We start from the raw sequence: 17,840 nt of genomic DNA, 5'->3' as shown, positions 1-17,840 counted from the left end.
AACTCACTCTGTAGACCAGGCTGGCCTTGAACTCAGAAATCCACCTGTCTCTGCCTCCCAAGTGCTGGGATTAAAGGCGTGCGCCACCACTGCCTGCCATCTTCTTTAGACTCTGGAGATTATGAGCCCAAACTAAGTGTGGTCTAATATTCTGTATCAAGGTAAGGAGAGGAAAGGCCCTCAGCTCTACTAAACACAGTGAGACCACCATAGCTGTCTGTCGGGCAGCCCACCTGGTTATCCTATGAGGTCTGGGCAGTGTAGTTCAGCGGCAGGGCAGTTAACCTACTCATGAGTGTTGGGATTACGTTCTTGGCCTTATGTTTGCATGTGTCTGTAAGCATACAAATGTGAATTTATGAACTTAGCTTATGAGGAGCCAGAGACCATCCTCAGCACCACAAAAATCAAACCAGAAAAACATCAACCACTTTACATCAAAACATTGTTTATTTTTAAAATCTAAAGCTTTGAAAAAAATACAATCTTAGAGCTTTAGAACAAAACAATGAGGTTTTAGTGTTTTCATTTACCTCAGAGGTCCCAGTTAGGATATGTGCTCAGTTGGCCAAAGCCAAACAAAGGTTTCTCACATTGCTCTTGGCCAGCATGGAACTGGGATGTAAGCACAGTTCTACAGATACAGGACCTATGGCTGTGGCCCTACAGTGCGGAGCTCAAACAGCTTCAGCTCCACTGTGAGGTTAGAAATTGCTTCCAAAGGGAGAATACAAACAAAAAACCCACATTTTCCTGGTAAAATGACAGATAAAAGGATAGCTACTCTTAGGGGCAAATCTCTAACAAGGACAGGCTCACTGCATTCCCTCCTCCCAGCATTCGCACCACGCTCAGAAGCTGGTGTGACCGAGACTGCACCTAGATACTTTGCACACTCAGCTTGTCCTCTCTCAGTCACTGCATAGGTGGTTAACAGTTACAGCAGGTGCAGTTCTACCCTCAGCCTGGCTAGGCCTGTCTACACGCTCCTCCCTCCTGCCGTTGGATCTCACATTCCAACCAGCTCAACATCTTGTGTTTCCACAGGATGTGCCCAGTTCTCTCCCTCCTGAGGCCCCTCCCCTTCCTTAACAAGCTAACTCAACTCACTAAGAAACAGTGCCAGAGTGAAGTCCTGACCCAGCACTATAAAGCACCAATAGTAAACTGCAGGTTTCCCTCACCACCTACTTTACTTCATAGCCCTAGAACTTTATGCAGTTTGGCCCAAAAATATTTAATTGTCTATAACCTGTTAACTGGGTGAAAACATGTCATATATCCAAACAAAAAACTTTAATAGCTATTTACCTATAAACATCAAATACTATTTAACATCATGTTTTAAGAAATATAAAAACTTGTTATCCAATCTGACAGGCTAAAGATCCTGTCAGGAATGCTGAGAGGCCAGCAGTGGCACACTGCTGGGAGGAGAAAGCTGACCACAGACACCCTGTGACAGTCTCACTCCCGAGTGGGTGTTGTCAGCATCGCCTAGCCCTGCACTGGGACACTTCCAATGGTTCAGTAATACTGGGGTGAAGGGGAAAACTTCTAGTTATCTTTAACTAGTTCTACAGAAGAATGAAAATAAGCCTGCACAGTAACAAAGACACTACCCTACTCACTCTCTGGTAACAAACTGTGACCTTTGGGGATGCAGACGGTAGGCCCTGTGAAGGGACAACTAACTACAGCAGGACTTTCCCAGCCTCCCTGGGGGAGGTAATGGAAGAAGTTATACAGGGGAACACCAGACACACCAGGTTCACCCCAACGCTCACAAGATTTGTGCACCTTGTAGCAAAGTCAGCAAGGTAGAGGGACAGAAATGAGACAAAACAAACGGAGCCACATGTCTGTGTCCCTCTGCCTGAACTCGAACACAAGCAGCCGCCCAGCCCTCAGATGATCATCTTTTGCTCGCACTTTGGTGCAGAGCTCACAATGCTGCCCAGGCATCTGCTCTCCAGGGAATGAGGCAGCTTTGTGAGATGTTATACATCAGTTACGTTTTAGCACCAAGTTTAACCATCCACTTAAGTCCCCATCAAATCTGGCCTGCAGAACCGAGTAACTACCTTAATATCCAGAACAACTGTACGGTACATTCGTTATCCACTTTACTCTCAATCCTGCAACCATCACTTAGAAAATAAAGATGGGATGGAGAAAGAAAAGAGAAAAAAAAAAAAAAAAAAAAAACCCCAACCAAACAAAAAACTTTTTCTGAGACATGGTCTCACCATAGCCCACATTGGAGCCTAAGCCCAGGCTGCATTCAAACCCCACAGCCATCTTCCTGCCTCAGCCTCCCAAGTATTGGTATTTTAAACATGAGTTGTCATAAGCTAGAAAATTTCTTTTAAATATATGAGTCTTTAAAATCTGCTGCCACTTTTCAGTAAAAGCAGGACAAATCATATACATAACTATACATATTTAAAATATAAATTACTAAGAATATAGAAGTCTTTAAAATTTGCTACCACCTTTATGTAGAAAGTAAAATCTTTTAAAATATAGAAAGCTTATCTGCTGTTAGAATTTTAAAATTAAAAAAAGAACTCTGAGTGCTTTTAGGACAGCTGTTATTTCATACTATCTGAACAGTGTCAGACCTCAACAAGTTTAACATCAGCTTAGAGAATGGAGCTTAACATTGAAAGTAATCAGCTGCCAGGCCTCCTGATAAGACTATCTTGAGAATAAATAAAAATAGTAAGTACTCTGAAACCTTCATGAACAAAACAAACAAACAAACCCAAAAGTACATAAAGCCATACACGAATACCAGACAAATGGAGCCCATGTCCTGGTAAGGCATGGGTGAACACGGCACACTGACACATACGCTCCTGACACAGCCTCCTACATTACCCAGGTCATGGGCTGGAATGATGCTGCTCCTGACTCATCTTCCTGAGCATCTGGTATTACAGGACACCCCTGAATAGAGACGCAGACTTAAACTACAATTGCTCATTGACTGTATGTAAAACATGACACTGCTGGTGCACTAAGTCAGACTGTAACCCACAGGTCCTTCACCTGCCAGGTGACACCACCACGAGACAACAGGCGGTGTGGGACCCACTCCATCTCACACTCTTCGAGATCGCAGGTTGGTTTTGTTGCCTTCCAGGCAGCGGTCCAAGTGCTCATTGATCTGGGACTCCAAAACCACACCCTGACACACGGGACAGTTGACAAGTCTTCGCTGACTGCATGAACTGCCTGAGCTCCGGGGTGTGCTGGTGGCTGTGGGCCGTGAGCTATTCTGAAGATCACCACCGCTCTGTGTTTGCTCCTTGACATTATCCAAAGCAGTCCTGTCCTCCAACCTGGGTCGCTTGTTCAGGAATTGGTCTTCAGATCCACTCTCCTCTCGGGATATGGTTTCAGGTGTCCCAGCTGCAGATGTCACGGTTGCTGATGCTGGTGCCGAGACTTTGGAGGCATTTCTCAGGGATGCCCTGGAAGGTGGAACCTTTCTCTGAGAGCCTGCTGAGGCAGAATGCTTGGTGCCATCTCCAGTGGTCCCGCTCTTTACTGGGGATCCATTCACATTTCTGAAAGCCTTTTGGTTGGCAACAGAGACTCTGGGGAAGTAGCTGCTCAGGACACTTTGGTGATTAGCAGTGGGAAGAGGGGTGACAAGATGAGGTTTCTTTGGGAGACCATTCTGTTCACATTTCACCTCAAAGTTGGAACTGAGCCTCAGGCCACTCTGTGACTGGTCCTGACTTGAGAGACCTTTGGCTTCATTAACCATGTGTGAGGTGTTCAGCTTCCCAGCTGAAGGACAAGTGCTTGTGTCTCCGAGAACATACCCTTTTCCACTGAATGGGATGAGCGGCTGGGCCTCACCTCTACACAGCTTGTCTGCAAAGGAGACAGACAAGACTTCCTCAACACACTGCCACACAGACAAACACTGAGCAAATGATGGCTATCAAAAATGAAGGATTGTTCTGTCCTAACTGAGATCTATCTGTGCAGTAGCCACAAGGCAACCTTCAGTAATCAGAGCCCTGTACTGAAAGAACAGGAAGGATGGAAGAAATCATAGATAAAAGAATCCAACAGTAAGAAGGAATGTTCCCAGAACAGTACTGACTCCCCTCATCTGCCGCCACCTCCTCACTGGCTTCCAAGATTCAGTCCCCGGCCTCCTCTGCATTTCACATTAGGAGCTATAGTTTGGCTCCCAAGGCGGACCCCACCAAATGGACCAACTTGCCAGGGGAAGGTCAACTTAAGTAATTGCTGCCTCCTCAGGAACTTCCGAGGAAAAGGAGCAGATCCTAAGGATAACACGGGACAAATGAAGGCCATATTCCTTTCCCATTCTCCCAAGCCACCTCAGAAGAGGTCACTAGGCTGCCTAGTGGCCTGGGGTGGTCAGGATTCACACCCTGGTGTTGTTACCTCCCTCTGGCACCCATTTGCCTTGGACTCTCCCTCAGAGACTGCCAATGGAGACTTCTTCACCTTCCCTCCCTTTCACACAGAACAAAGCACACCTGACTACCGTCACTTTGTGGATGATATGTGCTCCTTAAATTGAAAAGGCCTGCAGTGGAGCAGCCCCTCCACTAACCCTCCCCCAGTTCGCTGACACACTGGCCAGGCTCACACCCCTGGGAGACAGGATGGAGAGGTACCTTTACTCTCCACTGCTGATGCTGGCTGCTTGCCTGCTTTTGTCTTTCCTCTGCATTTCTTTGCATAGTTCTCGGGCTCCTTGATTTTTATGTAAGTGCCTCCACAAGTTTTCTGGTGGTCAGCCCACCAGTAGTCATGAGCGGAGGGTGCCCTGTTGGTGGCACGCTTTACATAGCCGTAGTAGGGCTGTTTGTGCTGGCAGGGTCCATTGCAGCGCCACCAGTGCCGGCGGTACTCATCCACCTCATCATGGAAAGTGTGGTAGACCTGGGCAGAGAGGGTGGCCAGCAGTCAGGACAAGGGAAGTGTGGTAGACCTGGGCAGAGGGGGTGGCCAGCAGTCAGGACAAGGTGGCCAATCTACGGAGATATTTTACCCAAGCAGTCTTTTCATTTTGAGATATCCCATTTCTCAGACATTTCTAAAAAGTTCCATTTGGAGACAGCTACTATATTTAGTTTCTTTTCCAAAGTTCACTATACTGGGAGAGAGACATCAGGTAATGTAGAACTCTCTACTTTGTAAAGAGAGGGGTGTATAAAACAGGATTCTGGTGGAGGAAAACCAGAAAACACCTCCATGAATGCAATGTTGCACAGAGTGAACAAGAGCATCACTAAAAGCTGGACCTGAAGAGGTTTACCACAGCACCTTAATAAGCTGCCAACAGGGAGAAAGAGCAGAGACCACGGGGCTGGAGAGGGCTCAGCAGTTCAGAGCTCTGGCTACTCTTCCAGAGGACCCTGGGTTCAATTGCCAGCACCCACAACACAGCTCACTCACAGCTGTCTGTAACTCCCATAGAGACACATGCAAGCAAAGCATCAGTGCACATACAAAATAGAACTAAGTGAAAAGGGAAACGCTAGAAAGCATAGTTCCTTAAGTTCCCAGAAACGATAAAAACTGATAACGGGCTGAGCCAACAGCCAGATCCTTCCTAAGCACACAAAACCCCACGATTAACAACATTCCGTTAGTGCTCAGGGCCCTAAGATACTGCACATCCTTACTGTCAAGATCTCAAAAAGCAGGCACTGCTGTTACATCACTGCAGAGCAACAGGTAGTTCCACAGAGTTCAGTGGTACAAGCAGGACCCCTAGTGTACAGACAGCACACCTTAGCCCTGGCTGAGAGACCTCCTCCAACACTGTCCCTGTCGGGACAATGAGGGGCTGTCAGAGATGTGGAAGAGCTTAGGATGGGCTGGGGCTACTGCTGAAGGCCCAGAAAAGTGCAATGCACGCCTGAACAATGGCTGCAGCTGCTGGGGGCCTCCACGGAGAGGCCTGCTGGCTCCTTGGCCACTCCACCTCTAAAGCCTTGACGGTAGGGATCTTGTTCAAGGCTGAAAATCTGTTTTACCTAGTTCACTTTTACTGAATGAATGGCTACTGGGTTTGGTGGCACATACCCATAATCTCACCACTCAGGAGGCTGAGTTAGAAATGTGAGTTTGGCCGGGCGGTGGTGGCGCACGCCTTTAATCCCAGCACTTGGGAGGCAGAGGCAGGCGGATTTCTGAGTTCAAGGCCAGCCTGGTCTACAGAGTGAGTTCCAGGACAGCCAAGGCTACACAGAGAAACCCTATCTCAAAAAACCAAAAAAGGAAAAAAAAAAAAAAAGAAGAAAAAAGAAAGAAATGTGAGTTTGAAGCCAGACTGGTCTACACAGAAAGACCCTGATCTTTCCTGCTTCCAAACCTGTGGCTCAATATACCGTTATGTTGGCTCCTGTCAGTCGGTTGATTCGATGCATATGTTTACAGAACTCTGGGCCATGTCCTTCCCGGTCTTTATCATTATTAGTGACAAATAAATAGGCATGTATCATTTCGTGCAAAAGAGTCTGAAACAGAAAACCAGTGTATTAATTTTCTAGGGCAAGACTGAAGATAACATGAATTCGCTTTCTTAGCCAGCAGTCTTAGCCTTCTGCAGACCCAAGTACAAACCTTTACATATAATATTCCAAGCTCTGCAGAACCCAGTAAACAATCCTCTTCACGAAATTAACATTGCTCAAGAAGGCCCATTTAACTACCAACCCAAACCCAAAAGGTCAGTCAATCCAACCACACAAAAACTTTAAAATCCTCATAGAGTCAAAACTCTACAGACCCAAGATGCCAACACAAAGCGCAAACAGCCCAGGTCTGAACGGCCACCGGGCATGATGCGTGCCTGGGATCCCAGATCTCAAGGTGGAGGCAGAAGGCTCAGAAGTTTGAGATCAGCTTGGCTACATCGGGCTCTGCCTCCCTCACCATCAACTCCCCTAAAAATATTTGGGTACTCGCATGCTAGCTCACTGGGGAGGGTGAAGCCAAGAGAAGCATTAAGACTAGGACCAACCTAAGGAACAGAGACTGTGTCTCTTAAAATCAACAAACTATTCTGGCCAGGAATGGTGGTGCACAGCTGTAAATCCTCGGGCTGAGGCAGGAGGATCTTGTGGTTGAAGCCAGTGTGGGCTACTAACAAGAACCCATCTTTAATAAATAAATTCTGCAAATGAATGAGTTGAGAACCAGGCTTGTGCAAAGAATACCTCTACAAGGTCCTTTCTCGGTCTCAGTTTTAACAGGGGTTCACTGAGACGAATGGAGCACATGCCTCCTCTCCCTTCATAGGTGCAGATCCCAGCACACCTGGAAAACAGTCACAACATTAGATTAGGTTCAGTACATATGCAAAGGAGACAGAACGAAGAAGAAAGAAGAAAGAAGAAGAAGAAAGACGAAAAACGGAACCCTAGCCTGGCATGATGATGCAGGCCTTGAATCTCAGCATGTGGGAGGCAGATGCAGGAGGGTCTCTACAGAGTTCTAGGACAGTCACAGATACGTAGTGAGGCCCTGTCTCAAAAACAAAAAAAAACAAAAAACAAAAAAACAAAAACAAAAAAAGAAAAAGAAAGGAAGAAAGAAAAAAGAAAAAAAGAGAAAGGGCAACAAGTCCTTATCAGTTCTTGGGCAGTTCACAGGGAAAAGTCCCTGATGGAGGATGGCTTTCCTGAGTGGGACACTTGGCTGCAGAGTTAACACTTGCTCACCATCAACCACTGTTACCCCCTCTGCTCCGCACAGGCAATACACCGGCACTTCTCCCAAAAGGGTCGTAGGGCTGGTCTTAGCCTGCTTTACCTCAGAGGCTGCTATGTGGCGGAGTGCGTGCAGGGCAGATTACTATCTTCAGCAGGCTCTCTCAAACTCAGTGGGTAGATAAGGGATCCTGCCGACTGATCTCTGAGAGCCGTTGGGCCCGGGCCTGGGGTGTGGACACGTCTCCCGGTGACCTCTCCCTGCACCGCGAGGCGGGGGACACCAACGACAACTCAGCGGCCTCGCCCTCCCCTACGTTCCGAGCCGTTCGCGGGCGCACTCACAGTGTCATGCGCACACTCCACTTCACCTCCACCGCCTCCAGCTGACCCCAGAAGAAGCGATCGTTAAACTGCAGGAAGAGCGCCTGCAGGTCCGGGGTGGGATCCACCAGCTCCCAGGACGCGTCCACCAACGACACGGGCTCCCGCGCCGCCGCGCGCCGCGCCACCTGCACGTCCCACTCCTCCTGCAGCCGCAGCGCGACCACCAGATCCTCGTCCATCCCGCCACTCCGACCTCAGCCGCTCCCAAGACGCCGGTCGGGCTCGTGCGGACCACGGATCTCGCGAGACGTCCCGGCCCCGCTGTCGGGGCGCGCGGGCTCGCCTCGAACGCCTAACCGAAGGTGGCTCGGAGATGCCCCCGCGGGCACAGGCTTAGGAACGCTGGGCTCGGGCTAAGGACGGCTTCAAGAAGCCAGTTGTCTCCTGACGGCTGCTGAGGTCCGGCGCCTCACCTCAAGTCTGGTCCGTGCCCGACCCTCCTCTGACTTCCGTACTGGCTCGTTCGCGCACGCGCTTTGAGACGCTGCCGTTTCCGCGCAGGCGCGTCGTCGGCACTCCGCCCCCGGCGCAGGCGCAGTGTGAGAGTCTTGACTCCGGCACAGGCGCAATGCAGCGCTCAGCCCCGGCGCAGGCGTTTGGGAGTCGCTCCCGCCCCGCTTCCTGGGCCGCCTTCTCCACCGGGCTCGGGTGGGGCCCGGAGGCGGCGAGTGACAGCCACTGCGGGCCTCGGGAGCCGGGCGGGTGGCAGCCATGTCGGACAGCGGGGCGAGCCGCCTGCGGAGGCAGCTGGAGTCGGGAGGCTTCGAGGCGCGGCTGTACGTGAAGCAACTGTCGCAGCAGTCGGACGGCGACCGCGACCTGCAGGAGCACCGGCAGCGGGTGCAGGCGCTGGCGGAGGAGACGGCGCAGAACCTGAAGCGCAACGTCTACCAGAACTACCGGCAGTTCATCGAGACGGCGCGCGAGATCTCCTACCTGGAGAGCGAGATGTACCAGCTGAGCCACCTGCTGACGGAGCAGAAGAGCAGTCTGGAGAGCATCCCGCTGGCGCTGCTGCCCGCCGCCGCCGCTGGCGCCTCCGCGGGTGAGGACACGGCGGGCGCGGGGCCGCGGGAGCGCGGGGCGGCCCAGGCGGGCTTCCTGCCCGGGCCGGCGGGCGTCCCTCGAGAGGGTCCCGGGACGGGCGAGGAGGGCAAGCAGCGAACGCTCACCACGCTGCTGGAGAAGGTGGAGGGCTGCAGGGACCTGTTGGAGACGCCAGGTCAGTACCTGGTGTACAACGGGGACCTGGTGGAATACGAGGCGGACCACATGGCCCAGCTGCAGCGCGTGCACGGCTTCCTCATGAACGACTGTCTACTGGTGGCCACCTGGCTGCCCCAACGCCGAGGCATGTACCGCTACAACGCGCTCTACCCGCTGGACGGCCTGGCGGTGGTCAACGTCAAAGACAATCCTCCCATGAAAGACATGTTCAAGCTGCTCATGTTCCCGGAGAGCCGAATCTTCCAGGCGGAAAATGCCAAGATTAAACGCGAGTGGCTGGAAGTGCTAGAAGAAACGAAGAGGGCGCTCAGCGACAAGAGGAGGCGGGAGCAGGAGGAGGCAGCAGCCCCGCGTGCGCCACCACCGGTCACTTCCAAGGGCAGCAACCCGTTTGAGGACGAGGATGAGGAAGAACTGGTCACCCCTGAGGCTGAGGAGGAAAAGGTTGATCTTTCCATGGAGTGGATTCAGGAGTTGCCCGAAGACCTGGATGTTTGTATTGCACAGAGGGACTTTGAGGGTGCCGTGGACTTGCTGGACAAATTAAATCACTACCTGGAAGATAAGCCCAGCCCACCTCCTGTGAAAGAACTGAGGGCCAAAGTGGATGAACGGGTGCGACAGCTCACCGAGGTGCTTGTGTTTGAGCTCTCCCCGGATCGCTCTCTGAGAGGTGGCCCGAAGGCTACTCGAAGGGCAGTGTCTCAGCTGATCCGGCTGGGCCAGTGCACGAAGGCTTGCGAGCTGTTTCTGAGGAACAGGGCAGCAGCCGTACACACCGCCATCCGCCAGCTTCGAATTGAGGGTGCCACTCTGCTGTACATTCACAAGCTGTGCCATGTCTTCTTTACCAGCCTCCTAGAGACGGCAAGGGAGTTTGAGACAGACTTTGCAGGCACGGACAGTGGCTGCTACTCTGCCTTTGTGGTCTGGGCAAGGTCTGCAATGGGCATGTTTGTGGATGCCTTCAGCAAGCAGGTCTTTGACAGCAAGGAGAGCCTGTCCACAGCTGCTGAATGTGTGAAGGTAGCCAAGGAGCACTGCCAGCAGCTGGGAGAGATCGGGCTGGATCTCACCTTCATCATCCATGCCCTGTTGGTGAAGGACATCCAGGGGGCCTTGCACAGTTACAAGGAGATTATCATTGAAGCCACCAAGCACCGAAACTCGGAGGAGATGTGGCGTCGGATGAACCTGATGACTCCCGAGGCCCTGGGCAAGCTCAAGGAGGAGATGAGAAGCTGCGGGGTCAGTAACTTTGAGCAGTACACGGGAGATGACTGCTGGGTGAACTTGAGTTACACAGTGGTAGCCTTCACCAAGCAGACTATGGGCTTCCTGGAGGAGGCCTTGAAACTGTACTTCCCAGAGCTACACATGGTGCTCCTGGAGAGTCTGGTGGAAGTCATACTGGTTGCTGTGCAGCATGTGGACTACAGTCTGCGGTGTGAGCAGGACCCGGAGAAGAAGGCCTTCATCAGGCAGAATGCATCCTTTCTTTATGAAACCGTCCTCCCAGTGGTGGAGAGGAGGTTTGAGGAAGGTGTGGGGAAGCCTGCCAAGCAGCTGCAGGACCTTCGGAATGCATCTAGACTGCTGCGGGTGAATCCTGAAAGCACCACTTCTGTGGTCTGAGGCTCTGGTTCGCTGTGTGTGTGTGCGCGCGTTGTGTGTGCGTGTCTGGGTGTGCGTGTACATGTACTACAGATGATTGTATTTACATTACATAATGTCAATACATTCCTCAGAGACACAAACAGCATATAAAAGTGTCCTCTTAAAAATGCAGTCAAAAGAAGAAAGATAATATGTTAAGCGCCACCCCTCCCTTCAGTATTGGGATTGTTAGAGCACATACCATGGTTTTCTTGGGTTTTTTTTTTTTTAAAACTCTTACAGAGTGTATGGTCACACCAGAGCATTTCAGGTTCCTCTTTAACGTGGAACACACTTGTCACAGCAGCACATCCAGGAGCACTGCACTTCTGTGCTGCCTAGAAAAGTACGTGAGTCCATGGGGTTTAAGTGTGTCATAAAGCATTCCAATTCAACAACATGGCTTAACGGTCAGTGCTGTGGAACACACTTATGTCACGTACTCCTGAATCAAATCAACTTGGAAAGATATGAGTTTGGAAAATTGGTTTGGGATAAATTTGAATAAATGGCCCCCAGATTCTTCAGTGTTTGTAGCGTGTGGAAGGAAGTCTTCATAGAACTTTGCAGGCACTGAAAGGTAGCGTGCACCATGTCTAATTAGATTCATCTTTGGGGGGGGGGGTGGGAATCACAAGGACTACATTAAATTCTTAACATATTCCAGAACTGAATGGATTTGCTGCTGCAACACGTTTTGTTCGGGAAGTGAGTCTTGCTGAAAAGTCACACCACGGATCCTAGCAGTAGGCGGGTGAGTGACTCCAGGCCCTGCAGACACTTCACCACCAATCTGGGTTAGAAGCCACCAAGACTCTGGCAAATGCAGAACTCCCTGTTTGAGTAATTACTTAGAGTTCGAAGTGTCTGTAGATTAGGAGTTAAAAAAAGAATGCAGTGTCACTCCTTAAGAATGCCAGAGATTTGTTTTTGGTTGCTTTGCTTTCTTGAGATAGGTTTCAGCCCAGACTGGTTTTGAGCTGGCTTTGTAGCCAAGGATGGCCTTGAATTTCTAATCCTCCAGACTCCACTTCCACTTCTACTGCCTTGGGGGAAAAACCCTGACTTTGCTCTTACTAGGCAAACACCCTACCCACAGCTACCCCTGCTGCCCTGGTAGGGTTTTGTAACTTAGTAACTGAGGGGAGATGGACACACCTCAAGCACAGGGAGGGGACCTTCTGCTAAATGCTGTGCTGCATTTTAAAAAATGAGCCTAGCATGCTGGTGCACTTTTAATCAGGGCACTGGGAGGCAGGGGCAAGTGGATCTCTGAGTTCAAGGCCAGCCTGGTCAACAAAGTGAATTCCAGGCTCTGTAGAGAGACCCTGCCTTAAAAACAACTTTTAAGAGAATTCCAGATTGTAATACTTATTTCAGGTTGTCCAGTAAAGAGAAAGGCAGGTAGGGGGGAACCCCTAAGATTTCTAAACTGAGCTGTGCTTTGATTATCTTACTGTTCTGTTAGAATGTGCTTGCTGAGACCCATTTTCCCACTAGCTTGTAGCTGTGGTTTTTCTCCAGGACACGTTTTTATGTCCATTGGTTCTAAAGGTTATTTCTTGTCTGAATAAAAAAGGTAGTAGTAAGCCATAAAATGCTGTAAAACCCCAACCGGCTTCTGCAGTGATTCACGGTTCAAGTCCTCAGCTTCATTAGCTCACGTCAGGCCAGCAGTTTTTCTCTTTCTCTCTGTTTAGCTCTCCATACATAGAAAGATCACTGAGATCACCATTACAGACTTTCAGTTTTTCCATGTTAGGGTTTGTTGTTTTAAATGACAGGGTCTATGAAGACCAAGCTAAGTCAGAATTTTCTACATGACCATAACTAGATGTCCAAACAAATATATTAACTTCTCTTAAGAAAACTGGAAACTTGAATTTCATAGAATTGTGTGGTTGTGATGATTATTTGGTGCCACTTGGAGCTTAATAAATGAAACATGCTGTGTGGAGAACTCGCACGGCATAGCTGTAAGAGTGCGGACGTGTTTCCCCTGTAATAAATGGCTGTAACTTTATGGAAATGGAAGTGGAGAACTTTATTCTAAGAATGGGCTAATGTGTTCCTCTGTGTAGCTGAGGGAATGCAGTCTGCGGAATCTGTGCAGGAGGTGACTGGATCCGCCTTGGGTGCCAGATCCTTGGTAGTCACTGTCCTCGTAAGGTCCAGTCAGCGTTCCTCTGACTCCCATGCTTCAGACTCTAACCGAAGCCTAAAGCTTGAAGGATTGTCCAGCACTGGTACTTCCATGCATGCTGACACGCTATGACAACATTAATCACCTTTTGTTTGCTTTAAAACTAACTGCATAGACCAGGAATCACAGACTGGGTTAATTTCGGTTAGAGAATTGAGCCTCCTGTCACTTAAGTGCCCAGAGCCGTTTCTGTTCAAGATGTTACCGTGGTTGCCAGCACGTTCGTCCTTGCATCTGGTATTGTAGCTCAGGCTAAGACGCTGCGGCTTGCTGAAGAAGAGGAAAGCATTGCTGTCCACTGCACTCGGATAGACTGTGAGAGACGACCTTTAGACTAATAAATCTGTATAGCGTTCTCACACTGGATAGAATTGATTGCTGTTATAACATTTTATGTTTATTATTTGTTTACTTATTTTGAGACAGGGTCTCAATCTAGTCCTGGCTAGCTGAGAATTCTCTATGTAGAACAGGCTGGCCTTGGACCTGCCTCCATTTAAAGGCTCATACTCTGCTTTTTTTTTTTTTTTTTTTCCAAGACAGGGTTGCTCTGTGTAGCCTTGGCTGTCCTGGAACTTGCTCTGTAGATCAGGCTGGCCTCAAACTCAGAGCTCCAGTTGTCTCTGCCTCCTGAGCACTGGGATTATAGAGCAGGTACCTCTACCCCCTGGTTTCTCTAGTTATCTTTATGTTCTTATGTTCCTCTTTTATTTATGTGGGGAGGAGAGAGACCTATAACATGATTTTAAGTAGTTTGCATAGTGTCAGAATTGTAAAGAAATGATGTTTTGAGGATGCTGGGGATGAAACCCAGGGCCTTGCAAGTACTTGAAGCAACAATCGAGGCCCCAGAAAACCCAAGATTTTTAGGATATCCTTGAGTGGGAAACTTCAGATATACAAGACGAGAATCTTAAAGCTGTTTTGTGCTACCTGCAGATCATGGACTGAGGCAAGCATCACACCACTGGGTAGAAAATAAGCCGCTGTACAGTTAAAGGACCAAATGCTGGGCTTCATTCACGTTGCCTATAGGTCTTTCAATGTTTAAAAATAGGACAAAGTTAACAAAAACAGCTGTGTGCAGCAGAAACACCCACACAGTGTACTTTCAAATGTAGCAGTTTCTCATAGAACTACTGGCAGATGTGGGTGTGAAAAGAAAGGGAAGCATGCTCTATGGGCAGATGTGAGAAGATCCATGTCTGGAAGAGACCTTTGTGAAGGGACTGCAGAGCTCAGAAAGGTGTGTAAGACAAAGCAGCAGCAATCTGTGCCAGGCGACCCTGGAAGCTGTATGTGCGCCCTCCCCCAGAATTCATACAATTGCTTTCTTGCTTCATTCACTCAAGTATTTCAAATCATTTTTCTGTAGCTGTACTTCCCTAGGGTTTTCCTGAGATGGAGTAGTCTTCATAGTTAATAAATCATAACTTTCATTCTGGTAACTGTTAGCTTTTAATATATTTGTAATATTTATATTAATATTTAAAAAGTATTCCCAGCTGGGTATAATGACACACATTTTTAATTCCAGAATTCAAGAGGCAGAAGCAAGGGGATCTCTGGGTAGCCAGGGTTACCTGATGAGAACCTTTCTGAAAAAGAGCCAGGCCTCTTGGTACACCCTTTTATCCCCAGGACTTAGGAGGCAGTGACAGGCAGATCTGAGGTTGAGGCCAGCCTTGATACATAATGAATTCCAGGACAGCGGACTACATAGAGGCTGTCACCAAAAAAACAAGGAGGAAGATGATTAGGATACCAGGGACAGGTAGCTGGGTCTTTAAGAACACTTGCTGCTCTTAAGGATGGGTTCAGTTCCCAGTACCCAAAATCATACCTTCAGCAAATGACACCTTCTGACCTTGGGTCCTGCACACACATGTGCATGCACACACAATTTATTATGTTAAAAAAAAAAAATCTTTCTGAAAACTTCCAGGAGAAGTTATACATATGAATAGTATGTGTGTGTATAATATATACCTTTCCTTATTTGTTTATGGAAATACATGTATAAAATTCCTGTCTAGGTACTGCTGTGCCAGACTGTCCCTTCTTGTTGTGATGTACATTGACGTATCTACTGTGAGCTGCAGAGGTCTCCAATGGTAGTGCTTCTCCTGGCCTTTTAGTTCCTCCTCCAGTCCTCTGGCCACAGACTTGACTTTGGCATAAGAAATGGCCTTGTGGATCCAGGTCCCTCTTGTCACTGTTTTGATGCAGGAACCACGATGCCAGCTGTCCATGGCCCGCTTCTTATACTCAGCCTTGGCACAGGAGCAGTTAACTTGGTATGCTGGCTGAATTCAACTTCACTCACCATTTTCCTAGAGCTACCTGAGAATGCCTTCTTGGCGCATTTGCTGTGACACAGACCTAATCCCATAGAACCAAACTATCCTTTTTTTTTTTTTTTAAAGATTTTTTTTTGTGTATGTGAGTATTCTTGTCACTGTCTTCAGACAAACCAGAAGAGGGCATCAAGATCTCTTTACCGATGATTGTGAGCCACCATGTGGTTGCTGGGAATTGAACTCAAGAGCAGATGGTGCTTTTAACCACTGAGCCATCTCTCCAGCCCCTGAACTATCCTTTCTTAATTTAGATAAACACTGCCAAACCTAACCACCAGGAAAGTTGTGGATTGGCCAACAATACAGGAAACTTTCTATTAATCCTCATAACTATTCATTTTGTAGTAAATGTAGACTTATCATGTAGTAAGATTTAAAACCAGTTTTTTTAGGCGAAGAGCCTGTGTAGCCTGGAACCTACATAGAAGCCTGTATAGATCAGGTTGAGCTGCAAGACCAACCAGTGCTGTTGTTGGTCCAGTGCTGCTGCCTCACGTGTAGACAGGTGTCACCACACTAGGCTTCTTCGCTCAGTTATGTGAACATGTGTCTTGGTGGTGAAAAGCAGGTGCAGGAGCCCTGGAACTGGAGTCCCAGGTGTTCTGGGCCACCTAATGTAGGTGTCAGGATATGAACTCAGGTCCAGTAGAGGAGCAGCGAGTGCCCTTCTTACCTCTGATGCATCTCTCCAGCTCCAGGTTTATATACACTTTCGATAATACTTCTGTGAGCGCGAGATGAGGTTTAGTACAGCACTGACCTAGCATGCACAAAGCCCCCGACCATCCCCAGCACTATAAAAACTACATGACAATGCATGCCTGTAATCTCAGCACCGGGTTAGGCAGGAGGAGCCGAGGCTCATTCATCCTCAGCTACCTGGTGAGTTCAAGGCCGACACCTTACTGGTGACAACCCAGCTCAGGCCAGGAGCATGGGCACGTTGACATGTGGTAGGTGACTACAGTAGGTAGAGCTGCGACCTGCCCACCACCATTCACAGCCAGGATCACTGTTAAATATCACTGCTTATTTCAACATGTAAGAATCCCCGTTAGCTTCCCAGAGCAGCAGACGGACAGAGGACCTGCCTGTCACTTGTGGCCTAGTACAGTGGCTGCCCTAGGCCCTGGGAATAGATGCATGCATGACCTGGGGAATTTGGAGACAGAACCACACAGGATGTTTCTGTGACTTTGCTTGGTTCTTAGACTCAAATGCCTGTCCCTGATGACTGAACTGCACTCTAGATTAATATACTGATGAGGGTGAGCCCCTCAGAATGAGATTAGTGATCATTCTGGAGCTTTGTTGGAAACACAGGATGTACTGAAAAGATCAGAAAGGATGAGCGCCTGCCCACCTTCTGTGGACAGAGGTCCTAAGTGCCCATCTAAATTTAAGGTGAACCTTCTGTGAAACATCATTCTGTCTGGTCTTCAGCTTTCACAGCCCAACAAATAAAAGCCTGTGTTGAGGCCACGGATTTATGGCTTTTTTCTCTGGTGACCCCAAGAAGCCATGTGAGACAATTCTCTCCACACATCCACAGTCCTTTCCTCTATCACCCAGCCCCATCCTATGACATAGGCCCAGTGATGCTGGGGTCACAGGTCACTCACAGAGTGACTTCTCTTCCAAGTACACTCAAGGCATATCTCATAGGCATCTCTTTGTTGCAAACACTCTTGTTTAGTTCAATTTGTTAATAAGACCATTGGGTGTAAAGTTTAAAATAAACTAGATAATTTATTACACACTTCTGTCAAATTTGCACTTGTTTGAGGTAACATAATAAAAGTAAAAAGATATCGGTTGAGTCCCTTATCCAAAATAGTTATGCTGGAAGCGTGTCAGAGTTAAAGCTTTCCTTTGTTTAATAAGGACAGTTTGTTGACAACACTGACAAAGAACAGTGAGCTGGCCTGCTTTTTAGATTTTGGAAGGTCTGCTTATCGAAAACAAAATGTCCTAGAGCTCTGAGCTGATCTAGACACGAACTTGCTTTGTTTTATGTACACCCACCGGTGACACAGCGTTCTTAGTGCACCTGTGTTTTGACTGGGACCCTCAGGGAGCACAGCAGAGAACTCTGCACTCTTGCCATGTTCCCGCTCCCAGCTGCCGGCTGTGGTTGGGAACACTCACCGGTGTCCCTTCTTCAGAGCACAGATAAGTAAGTGGTCAGTGCTGCTGCTGTACTATACCTTGTAAGTCGGCCTGAGCGTGGAGTAGGTGTGGGAAACTGAGTGGCAGTGAACGGGGAGGAGCTTGAGCTCTGCTGTCCAAGAG

At 48.7% G+C, this 17,840-nt stretch overlaps 2 protein-coding genes across 6 annotated transcripts; one reads left to right on the top strand and one right to left on the bottom strand.

The window, feature by feature from the left end:
* Positions 1-431: 431 nt before the first annotated feature.
* Sprtn (SprT-like N-terminal domain) lies at positions 432-8,601 on the bottom strand. Of its 5 annotated transcripts, none has more exons than XM_076916045.1 (5): positions 8,061-8,601; positions 7,224-7,323; positions 6,393-6,521; positions 4,704-4,938; positions 432-3,888 (listed from the first exon to the last, which is right to left on the bottom strand). In XM_076916045.1, exons 1-5 carry the CDS (start codon positions 8,279-8,281, stop codon positions 3,107-3,109), a joined length of 1,467 nt encoding a protein of 488 aa, XP_076772160.1. In that variant the 5' UTR covers positions 8,282-8,601; the 3' UTR covers positions 432-3,106. The 5 variants fall into 5 exon arrangements, with proteins under 5 accessions (XP_076772160.1, XP_034378524.1, XP_076772161.1 ...); XM_034522633.2 differs by having other exon boundaries at positions 4,671-4,938; positions 8,061-8,558; XM_076916046.1 differs by having other exon boundaries at positions 4,671-4,938; positions 7,819-8,066.
* A 77-nt stretch (positions 8,602-8,678) lies between these two features.
* On the top strand, positions 8,679-13,008 carry Exoc8 (exocyst complex component 8). Its single transcript, XM_034522715.2, has one exon. The coding sequence runs from the start codon at positions 8,814-8,816 to the stop codon at positions 10,962-10,964; it is 2,151 nt and encodes a 716-aa protein (XP_034378606.1). The 5' UTR covers positions 8,679-8,813; the 3' UTR covers positions 10,965-13,008.
* Positions 13,009-17,840: the final 4,832 nt, after the last annotated feature.

This window comes from Arvicanthis niloticus, chromosome 18, assembly GCF_011762505.2.
Source record: "Arvicanthis niloticus isolate mArvNil1 chromosome 18, mArvNil1.pat.X, whole genome shotgun sequence".
Classification (NCBI taxonomy): domain Eukaryota; kingdom Metazoa; phylum Chordata; class Mammalia; order Rodentia; family Muridae; genus Arvicanthis; species Arvicanthis niloticus.
This window is presented reverse-complemented; position numbering and strand designations above follow the sequence as displayed.

Coding starts and splice junctions, on each gene's coding strand:
- Sprtn (XM_034522633.2), bottom strand. CDS start 8,281: ATGGACGAGGATCTGGTGGTCGCGCTGCGGCTGCAGGAGGAGTGGGAC. Junction 6,522..7,223: donor CGAGAAAGGACCTTGTAGAG/GTATTCTTTGCA, acceptor TTTCTGTTTCAG/ACTCTTTTGCACGAAATGAT. Junction 3,889..4,670: donor ATCAGCAGTGGAGAGTAAAG/GTACCTCTCCAT, acceptor TCTCCTTTGCAG/ACAAGCTGTGTAGAGGTGAG.
- Exoc8 (XM_034522715.2), top strand. CDS start 8,814: ATGTCGGACAGCGGGGCGAGCCGCCTGCGGAGGCAGCTGGAGTCGGGA.